General features: G+C 37.0%; 1 protein-coding gene across 1 annotated transcript; it reads right to left on the minus strand.

The window, feature by feature from the left end:
* Positions 1 to 2,985: 2,985 nt before the first annotated feature.
* Positions 2,986 to 21,330, minus strand: Vps51 (vacuolar protein sorting 51). The gene is made up of 16 exons (XM_071689702.1): positions 21,272 to 21,330; positions 19,497 to 19,627; positions 18,971 to 19,105; positions 16,331 to 16,432; positions 15,091 to 15,210; positions 14,821 to 14,961; positions 14,189 to 14,461; positions 12,822 to 12,931; positions 12,221 to 12,418; positions 11,241 to 11,472; positions 8,604 to 8,819; positions 8,077 to 8,217; positions 7,647 to 7,757; positions 7,119 to 7,189; positions 5,163 to 5,346; positions 2,986 to 4,245 (listed from the first exon to the last, which is right to left on the minus strand). Exons 1-16 carry the CDS (start codon positions 21,282 to 21,284, stop codon positions 4,024 to 4,026), a joined length of 2,400 nt encoding a protein of 799 aa, XP_071545803.1. The 5' UTR covers positions 21,285 to 21,330; the 3' UTR covers positions 2,986 to 4,023.
* Between the last annotated feature and the right edge of the window lie 303 nt (positions 21,331 to 21,633).

Consider the following 21,633-nt stretch of genomic DNA (forward strand, 5'->3'; position numbering starts at 1 on the left):
CACGTGGCCTTGAATCGTGTGTTTAGTCACGTGGCCTTAAATCGAGAGTTGAGGCACGTGGCTCTAAATAGGGAGTTGAGTCACGTGTCCTTAAATAGTGAGTTGAGTCACGGGGCCATAAAATGAGTTGAGTCACGTGGCCTTAAATAGTGAGTTGAGTCACGGGGCCATAAATAGAGAGTCGACCGGTTGCAACATTGAGTCACCGGCGTTCAACACTGGGTCACTCATTGATGAGTTACAGCTATACAACAGTAATTCACCTTTGGCTTCATCTGTCAAACGGTGTTCAACAGTGAGTCATCTGGCCTTCCATAGTGAGTCACCTGTCCCTCAACAGTGAGTCACGCCAGTTACAACAGTGGATCACCCCAGCTTAAACAGTGAATCACACCAGCTACAACAGTGGATCACCCCAGCTTAAACAGTGAGTCACACCAGCTACAACAGTGGATCACCCCAGCTTAAACAGTGAATCACACCAGCTACAACAGTGGATCACCCCAGCTTCAACAGTGAGTCACACCAGCTACAACAGTGGATCACCCCAGATTAAACAGTGAATCAACCAGCCTTTAAGTGTGTCTCCGGTCCTCAGGCAGTGTCACACAGGTTACAACAATGAGTCTTCTTGGATTCAATGGTGCAGTATGATCCAGATGGTGGGGTGAGGAGGATTAAAGTGATTTAGAATGTAGTGGTGTGGGTACTGGATGTCAGAAGAATGACACTGAAATGGGATGGGAGGTGAAGTCAGTGATAGTGGGCTTAGGGAAAGACAGTGTTTGGTGAAAGGGCAAAAGTTTCATTGGGAATCATGTTTGTAAGGGGGATACTTCTTGTCTGTCATGATGGTGGTGGTTAGCAGCAGGTTTTGCATTGAGCATTTTACTCTGTAGCAAACTATAGCATAAATACTAAAGTGATGCAGATTCCTTTATTAATGTATGATGCAAATTCCTAAACACTTCAGAATGGTTTTGATATTGCAAGTTGGCATCATGAGAGCTTAAATTGGCTTTAGAACCGAAGATCTGAAACAACATTGATATACTTGCCAGGATTCAATATAGAATTATAAAAGATTTTGAGTGACATTTCTAAGTACTTTTTAAACTGGAAAGATTGTATCACAAAAAGACTGGAATTGTTGGTTCCAGGAGTTTGAGAGTACTGAAGAGCAGTGCAGATAGCTTTTATATACAGGGAGTAATGATAATATACAATAAACACAAATTATAAACAGTATTTGGCAATACCTATCAGAATATGTGTGCTGTAATCTTGGACTATAAAACGAAAACAATCTGAATTTTCCTGCTTCAGATCTACAGTGTATATCCCACACCCGTAGCTTGAAGCATGAAGATCTTAATTAACTCCAATAACTATAAATGCATTCTCTTGAAAAAAGAATAATAAGATAAATGAAGCCAATCAGAGGTTATAGAGAGTTTGACTGAAGTGGATAAAGCTGATATGGAACATGAGAGTATGAGGCAATATAACAAAATAAAAGAGATAGGATCTGAAAATAAAAGCAAAGAACCCTTATAATTGAGTTATACTTGGAAAGCAAAGTTTTAGTAAGACGATAACTTGAAAACAAAGTTTGTTGGTCACACTCGAAGACATGCTATTTGTTGGAGGCTATGTAGAGACAGGTAAGGATAAAGTGATCCAAGTAGGGTGGACTGATCAGAGGGATGAAGTGAACCTTTTGGGCTGACAAAATAACCAAGAGTAAGAGGGAGGAAATTATCCAGGTGGGAGTAAGAATGTTTGTATGTGTGTGGGTATCACTGTGTAGGACTGAGGTTATGTGGCAGTGTTAGCATAAAAATATGAAAAAGATGGATCTGGAATGTGAGGATGTACGATAGTGTAGAAATGTTGGACATATGGGAGTTTAGGGATGTTTGAGAGTTAGACATGATGTGAGGGAGTGTTCAGATGTGTGGTAATAGTGTGATGGGTAAGGGTATGCAAGAGTAATGAGATATATGGAAGAGTTTAGGAGCACTGTGTTGGAGTATATGGTAAGATAAAAAGAAAAGCATGCTGGAATACATAGGAGTGACCACAGATGAATTGGAGTTTATGGGAATTATGTATACATGTGCTTAGGGCAGTATATTAAGATGTATGAGAATGTACTAGAAACTCTTCAAGTTATTAACACTGTATATCAGTGGACGTAGAAAGTTGTGATGGGATGATTGGGTGTGTGGAAGATACGTAAACAAATATGGGAGTGTATAATACAAGGTGTGAAAAAATGTGGATGTAGACATATATGAAAAGTGTTTGTAAGAATACTGTCTTGTACAGAAATGTAATGCATAAGAGTAGATAGGCAAGTGTAAAAAATTTAAGACATTGTTGGGATAAATGGTACTACAAAGGAACAAAATTTGTGAGATTAAATGTGTATGTGAGGACATGTAACGAACTAAGTTCGGATATATATGACAGAGTAGACTGTTTCTTGGATTAGGAAGTTAACACAATTCTGTTAAATTTCTAAATGATAACATGTGAGAAGAGTAAGAAAAAACATCAGAGCATTTGATAAAAAAAAAAGATCAACCAGTCACTCACAGTTGCACCCATGTGAGCACAACACAGGTATATAGACTTGTGAGCAAACAAACAGATACATGCATGGTTACACATGCACACACCTGAACTTATTTATTTTCATTTATGACTTCCCAAAATTCCATTCTGAGAAAGAGTTCTGTTTTTACCCAGGAGCTATTGCAGTTCCAAGACAGCTAATTCCAGCAGCTGAGAAATGATGGACTCCTTTGGAGTGAGTTCTTTAATGAGATTGTACTTCCAGTGATGCAGTCTCACCAAAAGTGATATTTCACTCAGCATGTAACCCCGTGTAGGCTGAGTACAGTAACACCCATCCTTCTTCGCAAAGAAATATGCAGTGTTCATATAACAGAAAATACTTAAGTTTAAATGATACAAACATTCATCATATCTTGTTTCATTCATTTCATCAATACACAGCAAATCTCACAGACTACAAATCTTTACACTACCTTCTAAAATAATATAGAATGTAAGATACCTGTCTTTCTCTTTCATATAAATTTTTTCGTGAATATAGGCTGTCAATTTAAGTAAAACCACAGGGTACTGAAAACAATTGCAAAACAGCTCTAACGAAGATTATGTGAAATGGTTAAGGTTTAAAATTGTTTCATAGACCAAATTTACATTGTAAAGGCATAAATTATACAAATTTGGAAATTATGTATTCTTTATCAGTATGTTCATACTAAATGGTTTACTGGAAAATTCAAGAATTCTCAAAAAACTTTTAAATCATATGCACAAACAGTTACACTTAATCAGAAATAACTGCATTCCAACAAAAGTATTACAGAGTTCATTTCTTATGAAAAGAACTTTTTCTTTCATACTTGATCACCATTTGCCACATTTGCAAGGTAGTGTTGGGAACAGTTGAAGAAAGGCCACATTCACTCACATCCATTTTCTGGCAGTTATGTGCATTACACCAAAACCACAGCTCCCATTCCATAACCAGGCCCCACTAACCTTTCCACAGTTTATCCCAGCCACTTCATATGCCCTGGTTCAGTCTACTAACAGCACGCAGACCCCCTCAGACCCCCTGTATACCATATCATTCCAATTCACTCTAATCCATAAACATCTTTCTATTAATTTTCTGCATTAATCATACACCTTAAATTATTTCATACACACTTTCACATTTAAATTAATCAAAAGTTCAGAATTCAGGCAGGATATCAACCATTAAACTTAGCTTTATTAGGATTGCCTAAGTTCTTTTGTGGTACAATTAATTTCTTCTCTTTGAAATTTCCTTACACAACACTTACAATCATAAATTCTGAATATTGCTCTAGATTATGGTACACTCCAATAAAAGCCTGTTGACACACATGCAGTGATTGACACATTAATATCCAACTGAATTCTTGATGGTAGGGTGTGGGGAAATTAGAGGTGAATCAATCAGCTCTGGTCACAGATGAATTCCACCACTCGTTGTTCCATTAATTCAGGATCACAACAACGAACACTTGCTGATGTTACAACCTCATCCAACAGGACATTCAAGACATGTTCATCAGCCACATACGACCAGAGGTATGTCCGCAAGTAATAAGCATCCACTTGGACTTGTTGTAGTCCAAACCTGCTGAAGGTTCTTAATCGTACACTCTCCAGCAGTGTCTGAGAAAGGATTGTGCATATTAATGGTACTTCTACAAATGGTCACTATACCAATACTAATGGTACAGATTAAGAAGCCGAGTTACCATGCCCATGAAGGTTGTGATCACATCATAAAATGAGGTGTTCGACTAATCAGAGTCAGACTGTCACAAAGTTGTGAAGCTACAATGTAAACTAAGTTAATGAAAAAATTTCCAAAACTGAATAATTTTCTTTATCAGTGAACTTGCACTACATTTTTGTACATTTTAAAACTACCTTAATAAGCAAAGTATGTGATTGAAACTCTGGCCATGCTGTAAAGCATAAGAGGCCATATTATGTTGAATAATTTGAGTCTTAGACTTATCTTTTCACCGTCTTCCAGTGAAAGAGAAATATGTTTCCTGGAAAAAACTTTCCTGAACACAGCCTAATTCACAGATATATATGAAAAACTGGTGAGAGAGGGAATGAGCATAAGTTGTATATAAAGACACCAAACCAGACACTGTAATACAGGAGGATATGAGAAGGGTCATGGGAGGGTTGGGGTTTTGGAATCCTCGAGTAATTTCTTAAAAGGGTAGGGGTTTTGCCCCTTCCCTCCACTCTTGCTCCTTTCTGTCACCTTCTATGTCATTTTTCATATTTCTTGATCAGTCATCACAAAATGTGACAGTGATACCAGATGTCATGAGGAAGGTCAAGGGGGTGGCCTCTCAGGGGAGGATTGAACTTCCAATCAAATGTGTATCTGTCCCTAACATGTTTCCACATTTCTTGATCAATCAGCACCAAACTTGACTTTGCAATACAGTATGACATGAAGAAGGTTAAGGGAAGGGAGTGTTGGACCCCCATCTAATTTCATACCTGTGGGCTGTAAAGTCAAGCTTTGTTATGGCACAAATTATTTTTTTTAAAGTATTTACCTTAAGACTGATCTTGATGATTCCTGTGAGAATTGAGACTCTTGTAAACTCAACAGGAGCAAATATTTCAATGCGCTCTGACCAAAGTTTGTTGAGATTGGCAACCAAGCTATTGTCCAACTGGCTTGGAGTGTAGGATGACCATGCTGAGCGACCACCAGCTCCTCCACGAGAAGCACTCACACTATTGACGGTTCAAAAACATTCTACTTAAGTATTACAAGCACACATTTATAGTGATCATATGATCTTATGCATGGGCTTCATGTATTACAATAGATAAAGAGCAATGATATATTCAATGATATATTAACAAGAGAGTAGAAAACTGATAAGGAAAATGTCAAATAAATACTTTGTATCATGAAACCTATAATCATAGTTACATATGAATCATGAAAGATATACATTGAAGTAATGCAGAAGCTTTCTGTAATACAGCATCTTCCACTGGAAAGGAAGCAGGTGCAAGTTTTAGTTGTCAGTTGAATAACAGAAACAGTAAGGAAGTACCATAACAAGTGAGGAAGAACTAAGATAACTAGCACAGTTGGGGTAAGGTAACTCCTATGGGGTACAAGTAGTATAGCCTGGTACTATGGAAGGAGTGGAGTTAGATGTTAAGAGTGGTAACACACTATGGTAAAAGGAGAGAACTACCACAAGTGAGAGAGTACTATGGCGAAAGCAAGACAGGATTTTTGTATGACTAGGCACCACTGTTAGTGACGACAATAAGCAGTGGCTTAAAAGAAGACCGAAGAGAAATGTAAAAATATTTGATAAATGGGTAAAAAGAGAACCTGATGGAATTTAATGAAGAAAACCTTCAGTAAATAGGTCAAGGGATGATTAACATTACATCAGTGGCATCATACAAGGCCAAAAAGGAAAAATATAGAATGTTAAGCAAATGTCAAAGATCTATGGGACATCATGAATGAGAAACATGACTTCAAAGAACTTATTGATATGAAAGTACCACTGAACCAAGTAATTAGTTAAGTGATAATGAGAACTTTCACTACAGGAGACAGGATACCTCATGATGAAAATGTTCAGAGCATACATAAGAATCAAACAAAAATAAACATGCTACAGAGAGCTCCAGAACACTTCACAAGCTGGAGCAACTAAACTACGATTAAAGGTTGAAAGCACCCAACCAATATCATGATAATCACATCTGACAGCATACTGAGAGTATAAAGAATACTTCTTTATTCCATATTATTTCGTAGTTCCCCATGTAGTAAGGCAGTGCCAGGAGCACACAAAGAATGGCCTCTTTTGCTCACATCCACAACCTAACTGCCATACAGTGCACCAAAACCAGAGCCCCCTAAGCACAGCCAAGACCCACAGACCTTTCAGTGGTTTCCCCTAAATATTTCATATGTTCTAGTTCAGGCCAACAACAGGTATACCATTCACTCTATCCCATGTAATGCTTCTCACCCTCCTGTATGTTCATACCATATTGTCAAAGCCTCTTATCATATGCATTTCCAGATACATAAATGCTACATACGAAGCCCTTTCTTTCTATAAATAGTTCTCACACAAATTCTTTAAAGCAAACACCTGATCCACATTTCCTCTAATACACATAAACACGATACTTGGCATAACAGCATCTCAATTAAAAAACAAATATATGACAGCCTGGCCAGAAAGATGGAAAGGTTATTCCATGTTCTATTATGCAAAATGAGAAACATTGAAAGGAAACCTAGACAAATGGTTTAAAGTCAATAAAAGATGAATCATGGATTGATAGTTATGTAATGTGTGTGGTAACAGACACAAACAGTTTCATTAATCATGTAATATGTACAATGACTACTAAGTGTTGACCCTGCCTATTGGCAAACCCTCATAACTGATACATGTATGTAGGTTCAATATTCTAATCATCCACAAAAGTGTGAGGTCACAACAATAAATAGTTGTTACCTGTGAAAGGTTCGGCGAGAGGAATCTGATGATCTGTCCCGCCGATTTCCTTCCTCATACAAAGCGCCAACCTGAAAGTGTACACTAGCTCAAATAGCATTCAACTACAAAAAAATATTAATGGTTTCTATCTATGAAGCAAACAGTTGCTCCACTAATACATTCTCAACAAGAGATTTTCAAACATTTACTCCAAAAGAGGTGTTTCTTTGATAATTCATGCCAAATCAGGTAATCAAACAAAAAGGCATGTTTATAGATTCAGAGTGAATGAGTAGACTTTTTTATGAATTTTCGTACTGTCACACTGAAAAAAATGAAACAGCAAAATGTTACTGGGAAAAAAGATACATTTCAAAACTCACTTATGGTTGAGGATGTCATCATACACTATGGTTTCAATTATAAACCTTCTTAGGAGTTTCATTTCCAAGTAGACAGTGTAGAGTAACTATGGAATGAAATGAATATATGTATAAATAATGACAAAGTTAAACAGCATTTACTAAATTGTATAGTTGGACCTACTTGAGTGTCCATTGTAGAAATTTCATCTAGAACCGTTCTCATTACCCGTCGTACACTTCGTGGCTCTCCACATCCCAGCCAGTCCTTCAACTCAACGCTGCGACGTAACATCTGAAAATAATATAATAATAATTACATTCATAATCGATGATAGCCTTCACAAGTGGTAACCTACACATGTAGTTGCCTACAAACATGAGATACTACCTGTGGCATCCTATAGGAGTACACACATGAGGTATTCTACAAATCTACAGGTGTAGAAACTGACACTTATGGTAACCTTGTGGCAATTACCTCTAGGGTAGCCTACATAATTGGTAAACTACTCATGTGGAAGTCAACAAAAGTGGCAGTCACTGGTGACTGGAGTACCTTTGTATCAAACTACACATATGTATGAGAGTAAAACTAACACATGAATATTCACCTGACTGATGGAGGCTCCCTGTGTGTGGACATAATGGTTCAAAAGCCGCTGTCCAGCATCTCGCATACCATCTGTGATGGTGTGAAGCAGAGTCAGGCCAGTCTTGTCTTCCAGTTGCAGCTGCTCATCACAATGACTCAACTGGTAAAAGTTGTGAGGTATTGAAGCAAAACTAAGAAAAAAATTAAAGTAACAAATACGTTATTTTCTATTTTAATGAGTAACTCAGTTCTAAATCAGTTCTGACGTGTTATTCTCATACTTTTTCAGTTGGGTTGGGAACATGTGTTATAGATATAGATAGAGAGATATTAGTTTTCAGAATTCAAGCAGGATACTGAAGATTAAACAGCTTTATTAGAGCTGCCCAGCTCAGATGTGATACAATTCCAACTTGAATAAAACTACCAATATATAAAATAAAACAAAACATCTATACTGTTACTAAACAGCAATATCAGCCATTGAAATTGTGGAAAGCTATATCCATAGTCAGCATGAGCATTTTTAATACTTGTTAGACTTACCAGATAATGAACAGTGGATGTGTGAAGGTCAAGGCACATACGTGAGAGGAGGAGAAGCAAGACTGGATCCTTATCCTTCTTGTGACAGAACTGCAGCACAGTGTCTGTGATGTGTAAGAAAAATGCAACTACAACTCCCTCTCGTACAAGCTCCCGGCAAAACCGACGACGAAACTCTGCACGCACAGCAAATGTGTGCTTGGGCTGTGTGAAAGCCTAGTAAAACAGAGAAAGCACAATATATCAGAACAGTCATGAAAAAATATTTATGTATCCTCACATCCCTCGCTTAAATGGGGTCACTATATTCTATTTTACATATGGGAGGAACCTACTTGTACCAGTCCCTCTTTTTATGTGGTCTAACTTTGCTATGATGAGGTTGTATGCAGTGGAAAGTGCTTCAAAACTTCAGTGAGGATTGGTGGGTGGAGTGTGGCAAGCTCCTGTCGGTGGGTCACTTTCCCAGTTACCACTGTTGTGTGCAGATCTGTGCTACTTGTGTCATTTGAATATACCTGCTATTTTTCCTGCAACCTGCTGTGTTTGTCCAGCATCATCATTTACCCTGGAACCAGCAGTTAAATGGAAGAGAATCTCTCTGCCCTTATTTATTTTTAGCAAGATTAATGTTCCAAATTTATCAACTGACATTTCTGTTAATCTTTGTGTTAATTCCTAATGTACTAATATGATAAAAATCTAGTTAAAATGCATTTGAGACATTATACCTCAAACTGCTGCACACACCCCATTTGTCTCTGTATGTTTATTAGTTCACTGCATGCAGTTTCTCTTTGTGCAAGGTTTTCACAGAATATAACCCATGCATAAAGCAAGTGATGGGTGCGTATACACATGTAAATGTCAATTATAGTTTGTAACTAGAAGATTTAAGACGCCATTTCTTATGTGTACAGTGCTATCAGGAATTTGGCATTTCTGTCTAATGACACCATGCAGGGATGGGGTCCTTAGTTTTACAAAACTGATCCCAACAAAAAGTGCATATGACCTCCAACATAGCAGCTTGCCTGAACTAAATCCTGATGAAAAATGAAGGTTTGAGTGGCTATGTGGAGTGTTGCATCAAAAATTATCAATGAACCACATTCAGAAAAGGAAATGTTAAAGCTGTGTAGAACAAGTTAGGAAGTAGGACCTTTGAGTGGGATGAATCAACAGGTAAAAAAGCAGATACAAGATGATACATCTTAAAGGCTACTGGCAGTAGCCGCACAAACTTTTTCATGTATGTCATATGTCTGGAACTGAGGGTTGGCTGAAAGAATACAACTATATGATGTACCTTTTTTGAAATAGGAGTAAGGTAATAGGAATGCAAATTGCAAGATGCATAGAAGGAAGTGGGATAAACGAAACTGTGAAAGTAGTTACTAGTATTATGCTAGAATGGTCAGAAGATTAGCAGGTATTTGGCTTCTGAAACAGCTCCAGAGACTGAAATTTATCAAGAAAGCCTGAGTCAAATGACTATTAATCATTTCGGTGAGGTGAAAGTGAGTGGGTACGGAGGGAAACATAACAGGTGAAAAGAAGGAACAAGTGTATCTGTACATGAGAGGACAAATACTAAGAAACTGAAGGGGATTTGCCACAACTACATGTCTGCACAAGATCTGCTTTCATCAAAACTCATATGATGTCATAGATAATGGTGGATTGGTAAGAGAGCTAGGCTGCTTTTCTCAAAGCTATGGGTTCAAACCCTCCCCATACCTACTTCAGGAGGTAAGCCCCAATTAACTCAACAGAAAGTAGACATCTATTTAATGTCGCAAGGGAACCACAGGAGTCATTCATCATAATAGCATTATTTTTACATGATGATGATGTGCTCTATCCATGCTAACTAAACATCACCCTACTGAGACAGGAACAATAAAAAAAAGCAGGAAATGGTGTTAACCATTTAACTGCTATGTTAAACTGAATTAATTTCAGTTTCATGTACATAATCATGCACCCACATGAAAATTCCCATAGTCAAGCATTTTCTAGTTTCCCTTCATAACTGTCCTCTGCATTCAGAACTGAGCTGCATGTGTAGATTCTTTCCTAAACATTTTAACAGCTGACCACCACCACAACTCTGTGCACCGAGATCTACCAGCAGTGTTCAAAAACATATGAAGGGGCCCAAGGAGGGCTGACTATTATACACAAAAGCAGGTATGATTTGCCTGCAGTAAGAAATAAGATGGAGAGCATCATTATTTCCTCAGCAAGCATTATATAATATAATGTAAAATGATATAGAAAAGTAGATGGGGAAAGAAACACAGAATAATGGAGAAATTTGAATGATAGGAAGTCAATGAAGCAAGGATATCACAAAGCTAAGAAGAATATAAGTAAAGAGAAATGCTCCAATGATAATCTTTCCCAGGGTGACTAAAGGCAGCTAATCTTCTACCAGTGAGTGTCAAGTGCTTCAAATATTCAATTTATCTCCAAGTAGCCTTATCAAAATCCTTAACAGCAAAAAGAGATCAAGATTCCAAAATGAGCTGCCCATCGAACCATCACATTAGCTTAAGATGTTTGATTCAGCAACCTCACAGATCAGAAGTCACCTTTATATCTCAAGGTCCACAAGAGTACAAGATTATTAACCTGTAGAGCTGTGACTCGTTCCTTGATGGAAGCTGCGGTGGCGGCTACGAGACGCGTAAGGTGCTCATTAAGCTGACGGTGTGTTGACTCAGTGCCATCCTGTGTCAAGTGTCTGGGAGCAGCCAGAGCATGACGCACATCCCCCAGACTGGATGCCAGCCCAACTTTTAGTGCGGATAGAGAGGACTGGCATCTAGCCTCCCCAGCCTCAATCACAAGACTGAGTGCTGTGCTGAGAATTTAAACAAATTATTGATTATCATGAACAAGTAGCCCTTTTTTTCGTATGATTTTATTCCTTTATTTGAAAAAAAGTTGTTCTGACATTGAAATCTGTCAAACAAAGCTGATATATACAGTATCAATACATTCAAAATCATGACCATTGCTATTTACAATAAGAATAGCTTAGCATTCTAATACTGTACGCATAATCATCTAATGCTAAAAAGAATTAATGTTTGAAGATTACAGACACTATTTTTCAAGTTAGCTGAGACAGCATAAGCAAGTGAATGCCCTAATCAAGGCCATCTCATTAAGCTAAATACCTAATTTAGGATAAACAGCTGCGTTGACCATGGACCAACTGCCACAACAAGGTTATGAATTTATGTGCTTGACCCCAGGTGGCCCATGAATGTGTCAAAGTCTGAAACACTAACTGTTACATCATTTATTTTTATATATTCTCTGACAAATGTTTTCTTTAAAAGAATCAATTTTAAGTGTCATTTCACCCCAGAGTGGAATCATAAAGATATTCATATCTTTATCAGTTTACATACTGACCTACTGATTCTATATTTCTTCACAGTATCATGTGTACCTACTGACATATTTCCCTATACACCTGTATAGTCTATCATATACTTCATAATTCTCTTCATGATACAAAGCCAAGTGACTTGCACGTCCTCTTCCATATACCCTAAATACATCATAGCTCCAGTGCATACAACAAAACTAAAGAAACATACTCTCCAAAGTTTGTATTTGGCAGAAGTTGTGTGATGGCATGAAGACGTCGGTGAAATTTGTCAAGAGCAGTGGTAAGTGGAGCATAATGTGCGGTGTCAGGTTCAGCAGCCACCCTAACACCCACCACAGCTACATACTGCTCCACCAGCTCTGCCACAAATACACGTAGCTTCTCTAGGGCAACACTGGAGGATCCACTTAGCCAACAAAAACACAAAAAACAAACATTAACATATGGAATGCTAGGAGCACTAAAAATTATCTAAGCAAAATTTGATACTTGCATCTAAGAGTATTGTTGACAAAGTTTGGTCTAAGCATATGAAGATAGAGACATGATGTCAAACATGAATATGTGCATAGTAAGTCATTTGTTCCTGATGCTACATCACCAAGGCTGAAAAGGTGACTGTGGATATAAAAAAGTTTTATCCATTAAGATGGTAGCATGAAATCAAACATTAATAATGACACAGTAACTGTTAATCATATGAAAAAAGTGGCATACATTTAAGCTATTATGCTGATACTACAAATGTTAGTTTAATCATATTAGCATAGATGCGTGTGATACCAATCATTAATATACAAGTGGCTTACCTTCCTCCCTCCTCTCGGCTTCTGAGAAACATCTCTTTATATGAAGAGATGACCAGCCACAGGTTCCCAACAAAAGTTTCATGGCAAACATCAACAAACTCCAGAATATCCTAAGGGGGTCACAACTATCAATAATTATGCACACAAATCCCACCAAGACATGTTGAATATATATAAATATGGTGACTGAAAGGGTGGTAGTATGCACAGAACATCTGATTGAACAAAGTCACTTCAGAAGTAGAGGGTGGGGGACTAGGTGTTTCCTTTTAAAGTTATATATGAAATAGTTAAAGAAAGCAAATTATACAAGGCATTTATGAATTTGGAGAAAGCATATGACAAAATTGACTGAGAGGTCTTCTGGAAAGTGCTAGAAATATATGAGATTTTACAAGGAGTGTAAGGCATGTATGCAAGTAAGAAGAGAGGAGGGTGATTGGTTTCCACTGAAAGTGAGTCTCTGTCAAGGATGTGCAATGTCACCATGATTCCTTAAATCTGCTTATGGACATGGTAAGGTGGTAGAAGCAAGTGTCTAAGGAAAGAGGTGATAATGAGTCATTGCATATGACTGAAAAAAAAGAGGTGGTGAAAACTTTGCATAAGATGTGTGACAAAGCAGCTGGAACTGATGGAATTAAAGTTTAGCTTTGCAAGAAATAGAGTGACTGTTGTTGACTGGTAAATTTTGCAAGGAGGGTTACTGTTGTTAATTGGTTGGTCAAGATTTTCATTGTATGTACGGCCCAAGGTTACACGCCTGAGGACTAGGAGAATGCATGTATGGTGCCATTATATAGGGGCAAGGGGAACAAAAGTGAATGCTTGTTGAGATTTACGTTACTGTCACTGATAATGGAGATTGAGAATTAGTTCCTTCCCTCCCAAACACCGATTACTCTTTCTTTACATACCTTTTACGCCCTTTATTTCTCCTATTGACTCTACCATAGATAATCATTCTATTTGCTTGCAATTTTTGTGATGAATTCTTGTCTATAATTCTCTTGATACCATACCTACAATTCACTCATTAACTTTAAGGGCTTTTTCTTTCAGATATTTCTTTTCTCATTCTCTTTGGTGTATCTTTTCCCACATTCAAAGCAGGTGTGTATCTCTAGTTTGAACCCTTTCTACTTTAAAGAAATATCCACTTATTGACTTTTATAAAGCTCTTCTCATATAAAATATACAACCATCCTCCTCATACAGAATATCCTTTTACCATCTGCATGTGCACCCACAGAATATCCTTTTACCATCTGCATGTGCACCCACAGAATATCCTTTTACCATCTGCATGTGCACCTTTAATCTATTTCACGACACAACAGAGACCAACTTGGTGCAATATTTCATACCATAGCTACCCCATCATGCTTGATATCATCACAAGACTCCTCCTGTTGGGATGGTTCTTTGACATCATCAGACACAGCAACTTCCCCAGGATTCTGATCAGGTGTTTCAGCTTCCCCTGATCCTACTGCAGATTCAGCCAGTTTTGTAAGATTGGCTAGGTCATCCTCCAACTTGGTCCGTGCATGTGCCAAAAAGTCATCACACAGTCCCTCAGCAGGCTCCCCCAATTGAAGGAGGAGGTCCACACACTCAGTCAAGTGACGGGCACTTCCCTGAATGGAGACATGAATATTTAACATATTTTGGAAGTAAATATCTCTACAATATAATAGTAATTTCCAAACTGTTCTGAGTAACTACTAAGCAGATGAAAGATCCTGCAGAGGTCTACTACAGAAGACAAAATGAAATATTTGAGGTAACAGAACTGTGAAAAACCATGGAACAAAACTTTCTACAAAATTTAGTTGTGCCTCACAAGTTAAAAACTTCATAAGGAGAAGAAAAGAACCTGGTGTGGTACTGCAAAAAGCTTCAATGAAGATAAAACCACATTTCATTGTCAATATATATGCTTCAAGAATATATTGATAGATAAGTAGGCTCAAGATGTACAATGCATCATCAAAACCTCTTTAAGTGCAAGCTGCTCCTTGAGGGCTTGGTTTAGACGACCAACAGCTGCTTCACAGTCATCATGGATAGCATTAAAGGATGGCATGTGACGGTACCGATGGAGGACTTCTGCTGTCTCAACATAGCTACGAACACCCTAGAAAGGATCAAACATGAATACAAGATCATCATAAAAGTCTCCTGTCAGTATTTTAATTTCAATTTGCTTGTTCATTTCAAAATATCCAAAGCAACATAAAGCTTGACATATATGGCCAAGACTCACCTCAGTAAAGTTCTTTTCAATAATACATTCATCAAGCTTCTGAGGGAGATGAAAAAGGAACTCCAGTTTTCTTAATGTCCCATGAACACCTAACAATCGACTCAGATGACCTCGACGTTCCTAAAATGAAACAGCACTTGAAGGAATGTCATGCCTGTAACATACTTTTTGGCAGTGTGGTGGTGGAGGAGTTAGAGTGCATAACTACAGAACTTAAGGTTGTAGGGCCAAATCCTGCACATGTTCTCCTTAGATGGGCTGCTCCAGTTCACCCAGTTTTCAACAGATACCTCAACCAAGTATCTAAATCGGAAGCATTTTATGCATTCCCAGCCACATTACTACCTTGTCTGCTGTCATCTGCAAAACCTTTTTGTTTCTTTCATACTTGTTTGTCATTTCCCCTAGCCACATAAAGCTGGATCATGAACTAGAATGATTTTTTGATAAATACAATAGGAGGTTATAATCAAGTTAGCTTAATTTACATTGTATGCATCCTCTCAGATATTGTTTCAGTCCAGTGCCTTAACATGACAGGGGGATAACCTATGAGTAACAAGGAAGACAAATCATGACATCCTTACTCTCATAGCATGTTACCTCTTCCACTAGGAAATACTACCCTCCTCAAGGACTACTATAGACAGCTGTCTAAATAAAATATTTTTGGAAAATCTACTCATAAAAGTAAATGAATATGTAGAAAAAGATATTTCTAATGTCTGGAGTAGATTATAGAAAAAAGTGTTCACCAATAATCAACATGTACCAGTGAAATACATGTTCAAAAATATAGCCAAAAGAATCCTTTTCATGTAAATGATATGTGATTTCAAAACTAAAGAAAGGAGAGAAGGCACAAGATAATTGCAGGACTATGAAGGCAATAACAAGAAAAACAAAAATAATGAAAAGATCTGGAAACAGAAAAAAATTATAAGATTTGTAGGGATTAAAAAACTGACTGTGATGACCGGAATTAGGTGTGTGGAATCTAAAATTGTGACAGAAAAAAAAAGACAGTACCTGAAAGAGACAGGTATGAGCCCTGGTAAGTGTTTAAAGTCTATGAACTGTGATATTTGAAAAAGGTTCTTATAAGGACCACAATGCTCCAAGATGAAGTATGAAGAATATCATTAACAGACAGCTTGAAAGTAAGGCATTATGCTGGAGCTCTCTAACTATACTCTTTACCTTAAACTTGTTACATCAGTAATGTTATCAAAGCACTGACCTGGAGAGCTGAAGTGATGCCTGTGGACGAGGCAGTAATCCTACCCATATTCTCCTGAAGACGTGTGATCTGGGCTTCCATCTTAACAGAGCCCTCCTTCATCTTAGGGAGGGGGAAGAAAAGTCCTCAATTGCTGAACAGATAATCTACAACAGACATCAAATCGCAATGCTCTGAAACTAATACAGGAAAAGCCTTATTATCTGGTATCTACCAGACTTAGGCAGTGCCAAATGTGAGATTATGCCTGTTCAAAGAATTTTCCCATTGGAAATTTTGATACAATATGAATGTTCTAAAGAACTACATTTCTGGAAGCATATAGAATAATAATAGTTTTAAACAAGAAAAAAGAATAAAGTATAAAAACTTCTTCAGGTAAAAGGAGATTCAAGAGGGAACAGTATGATGTGCCTTGCATAGTTAATTCCCACAAGATATTTGGTATGTCTTTGCATTTCGATTCAAATGTTTATTATCAATCAAATGATGCTGTTGAGCAACTTGCATTATGCTCTGCACAGTTTTAACATTTTAGAGGCATTTTTTAAGAGATTTCTAATGTCTACTTGTTTGGTGGATTTCTTTCCCAGAAAAGATGATTAGATAATATACAACTGGAGAAGACAGAAGCTTAAGCCCACTAAGTTTTTCCCCCCCCTCTTATGTCCAATCTTCAACATCCTTTTCAATTACTAATATTCTGAGATTTACAACACTACCTTTAATTTTAGCATTGGTTAAAACATGAGTCACCTCTTGTGATTAGATCTGAAAAAATGAGTCACCTCTTGTGATTAGATCTGAAAACATGAGTCACCTCTTGTGATTAGATATGTACACGGCCTTTCCTAAGTATCAACTTGAATATCAGTAACTGGAGTGGATAAAGGTGCATTTTTTACATCAAGAATATATCCAAACAGGTTTCCAAAGCCGAACACTAAAAAACTCAAAATCTCTCTCAAGTGACTCACTTTCAGACATACTACCAGCCAGTGCAATATTCTTAAAGTTTTCCGAAGTGTAACATTCTTTACAATCTTCCATACACAGACAACACCAAGGACGGCATCCTACACAGAATACCTCCATGATCGATTAGTTTTATAAGATAACCTCCTCTATAATAGCATTTAATATTCTCAGTAATACCTTGGTCCAGTGGTTGAATTTGAGAGTTAACATTCATAGGCAGGATCTAAGTGAGATTCATAGGAGTAACCTTAACAGTTGCCTAAGAAAAGCTTTGGTGCCTCCATCCATGCACTTTTCTTAAAATGCTCCTTGATCTCTGGTACAGTTACAGTGAAACTAGTCATGTAAGCACATATAAATCCAACCATGAATTATATTGTACACTATGACCAACAGGTTGATAAAAAATGCCTTAAAATGTTCAAGATTATCATAACTGCAAGTACCCAGTACTTTTAATCTCTCAGGACTTGCAGCATTTGTATAAGTTAAAACAGTAAGCCTCTCTTAGTTTTCTTTGAATCCTGCTGCACTAGATTCGTTTGAACCTGCTAAGGTTGAAATGAGTAAACAGTGCCAAAATAACCTTGATTTATTGGCCCTAGAAATCTACTTACCTGTTAAATCATGCTCTTAGTTCAAAGAATAAAAAATACTAACATTTTCTAGCACCCTCAAGATTGGCTGATTTCTGCTCACTAGATACACCAAGCTTTCTGATACCATGGAGACACTTACAGCAAGTCAGCTAACCATCAAAAAAAGCAATATTTATGTCATTTTATTATAGAACTCTTTAGCCCTTTCAATCAGAATTGGACCTGAAACATGTGCACCTTCCAATTGTTTTGGTTTGAACCATCCGTACTATGGTCTCAAGTTCCTCTAACTTAGGTTTTGGTGAGTTCTCTCAAGAAGCAGCAACTTTTCTAATTTTCAAAAACCTGACAGCTGCTCCTTTTGGCCTTTGTATCATAGCCATCAGAAGAACCAAAACTATTTATATTTTCTGATGCAGGAGTCATACAACTTGCTTAGTTTAATTCCTTTATTAGAAAGAAAGTCTGTCCATTGATATCTGGCTGGAATTAGATGCCATACGTATGGGACATAAAATTACCAAAGATGAAGTCAGTACACATATATTATGTCTCTTTAGTTTTGGGTAACAGCTGAAGCTTGGTGTGAAAAACTATAAATAATGCTGCCAAGTGGTGGTGTCAAGAGCTATTGTAGTTGTGCAAACTTTCAATAAGCTTTCAGAGTTGGGTAAAACATCTATCTCCTATCTATATCTCTGATGCTTGTTCCCACCTGGAACCCTCTCAAAAGAATGGCCGTGGTAACAGGTCTCCATTACTAGTGAACTCCAAGGTAAAACATACCAGGCAAAACTGTATTATAGTTAATACAACACACATGTAATGAGAGATATTTGAAATTCCAGATCCAAGAACTTTCTGGTTAGTTAAATGGATAATATAGCTTTTCCTGTATTTTCTATTTAAAGTGGTAGCCAAGTGTAAAATAATAAATGAAAGCTAAGAAATACTGCATATCCTGTGGCAAAATAATCATTAAAATTACAAGTAAATCAATTCTCTCATATAAAACATATTGTTAAGAATATCCAAATGAATTCAGAACTACAATCAGTGTTACCTTGCGGACAATGTCAGCTGCAGCGATGAACTTGTCATAATGATCATATACCAGTGTCTGACAGTCAGAGTCAAGAACCTGTATTTCTGAAACTAGCTGTGCCTCATGTTCCAACAGCTGCTTCAAACTACTCTCCTGTAAATTTCACTTTATATTAATTACACCTCTGTAGACAACAAACAATGAATTACCGTTAACAATGAACATTTCCAAATATTTCTGTATCATTATTTATAGCATCCCCGGTCTCCTTTCAGTATCTCCTACGAAGAATGAAGGTCACAATTAACTGAAGGCTAAAGCATGAAAATATTACAGAAAGTTGTATTGATATTCAAACTTTAACTTACTGCTAAATGAAATACCATATCTACCTAAGATGGCCTCACTTTTTTTTCAAAGAATATATATAAATAGTTTCATTTCTATTGTTCACAAGTTGATAATGTGAAGAAATTTTAATACACAAGATATACAGCATGAAGATATATAACATATATATATATTGAGGCTGTGGTTGTCTTACCTTGATGGTCTTCTGAACATACATGTCACGGTTGAAGTGCTTTGAATTAATATCGTATGGGGCTTCCTCACTTGATCCTCTGCCATAGAACTGCAGAAGTTCTGTTCGTCTTCTCCTTTCTTTTTTAGCTTCTGTAACACATGACAAGCTACTTTAGCTTATATTTTTCATATACCTAACATGCTCAAACTACGTGTTCTGTTCTACAAGAATTTGACCCCATAAAAATTTACATCATAGGAAACAGTCTTTCAATGACTAGTATTCAAGATAAATTCCCTCAGAATGTATGACCAATTCTAGGGTTTATTAACTGTTAGGGTTACTTAGCCATTTTTATTGCTTTGCTAAATTCCTAGGTGAAGACTATGGAACTGATCCTGAGTTGTTTTTCCAGTTACGATAAGCAAATGGTGTCCTTCTCCAATTCAGTGTAACAAGTGGTGGATGTTAACTGAAATGCCACTGGGGATTGTAAATATAAACAGCATTTGTACAGTGGAAAGATAGTATGCTATACACATGGAGGCCCCATCTCTTTACCTTTCTTTAACATAAAAAATATGTTTAAACTTTTGTGTAATGTCTATAGTCAAAGTTTCTTTGATTAGTTTATCCCATTCATACAGAATTCCAATTCTACAAAAGTACTCCTTTACAGCTTCAGCTTATGCTATACTCATATTTGTTTTTGTATTATATTTTACTATCTTTTATAATATAACTATGAATTTAATGTCTTTTTCCACCACGCAGCAAAGTGACTTATATAACAGCTGATATGCCATGGCCTGTTCCAGTCAGAAGTTTTTCAGTAGAAGGGGTGAAAGAAAAAGAATATTTAGAAAAAAAATATATGTGGGGATTAACTCAAAACTCCTCAGGTGCTTGTGGAACCAACTCCTTAGAGCGAGTTTCTCGGAAGGAGAAAATTTGCAAAAATTCCACCGCTATGCTGTGCATGGAAGGAAGGATTTATCAGAATGACTAATCCCAGTACAGTTGGTTTCCACAAACAAACTTTGAAAAGTAAAAACTATGTCACTTATAATAAATATAATATCAGCTGTTACGATAAATTTACATGGGTTCATTCTGTTGATTTTTCGGGCTTCACCTAGCTTTACATAACTTAACCCCACACTTTTCAGGCTTCACCTAGTTTTACGTAACTTAACCCCACATTTTTTGGGCTTCACCTAGTTTTACATAACTTAACCCCACATTTTTCCAGCTGTTCATAACCCTCACCACAATCCCTGTCATTCAGTATCACAGAATTTGAAAATGCTCCTGATTAAGATCCGTCACTTACTCTATATATTTCATCAAACACGACACCTCTAATGCAAAACAGAATCATTGAATTTCAAAAGCTCATAACTCGCTGTGGTTAAAGCTTTCCTTTACTAGGTCTTCTCAGTCACATCTATTTTAAGTGAAAGCTGTCCAGTAACATGCGTTTCTTCCAAATCCCCTAAGTCACGTCTGTGCTGCTCCTGTATTTCATAATGACCCTTTTTTTGTTACTATATGAAGTGTTGCGCAATGTAGTAATAAAAACAATAAAAGTATGAATTATTATGATAATTTACCCAACTCTGTCAATTTAGCGGCAAAATAGCCACTGCTTATAGCATATCTTGAATTAATATACGACCTCCATTAATGGATTACAGCATATATTTGGATCGGAATATCTATATCATCATGATCTTTTGGGAATATATGTAGATATATGTATATACCTTCACAGTATATGTATAACAACATACCTTGGGCAGCCATCTCGACATCCTTGTTTACACACAAGTGTCATCCATCCGTTTTTTTTGGCAACCAATCCGGATTGAGGATTCGCAAATGATGTCCTTTAGGTGCAATTTCGACTTGCTGAAAAATAATCGTCGTCCATTAATTTTCTAATGTAGAGAAGAATGAATAAAACAGCCAGCAATCTTGAATACGCATTATTGCAGGGAATTAATTTTTTTTATGATGGTGAGACCTCAAGTTTTAATATGGAGTGACGGATAAATGTCTGGTTGAGACCCCAGTCAATCCATTCACGAATTATGCAAATATATACCTTTTTAAATCTATACATGCACAAGCGAAGCTGTTTTAACACTATTTT

The sequence above is a fragment of the Panulirus ornatus genome, chromosome 47, assembly GCF_036320965.1.
Source record: "Panulirus ornatus isolate Po-2019 chromosome 47, ASM3632096v1, whole genome shotgun sequence".
Lineage (NCBI taxonomy): Eukaryota > Metazoa > Arthropoda > Malacostraca > Decapoda > Palinuridae > Panulirus > Panulirus ornatus.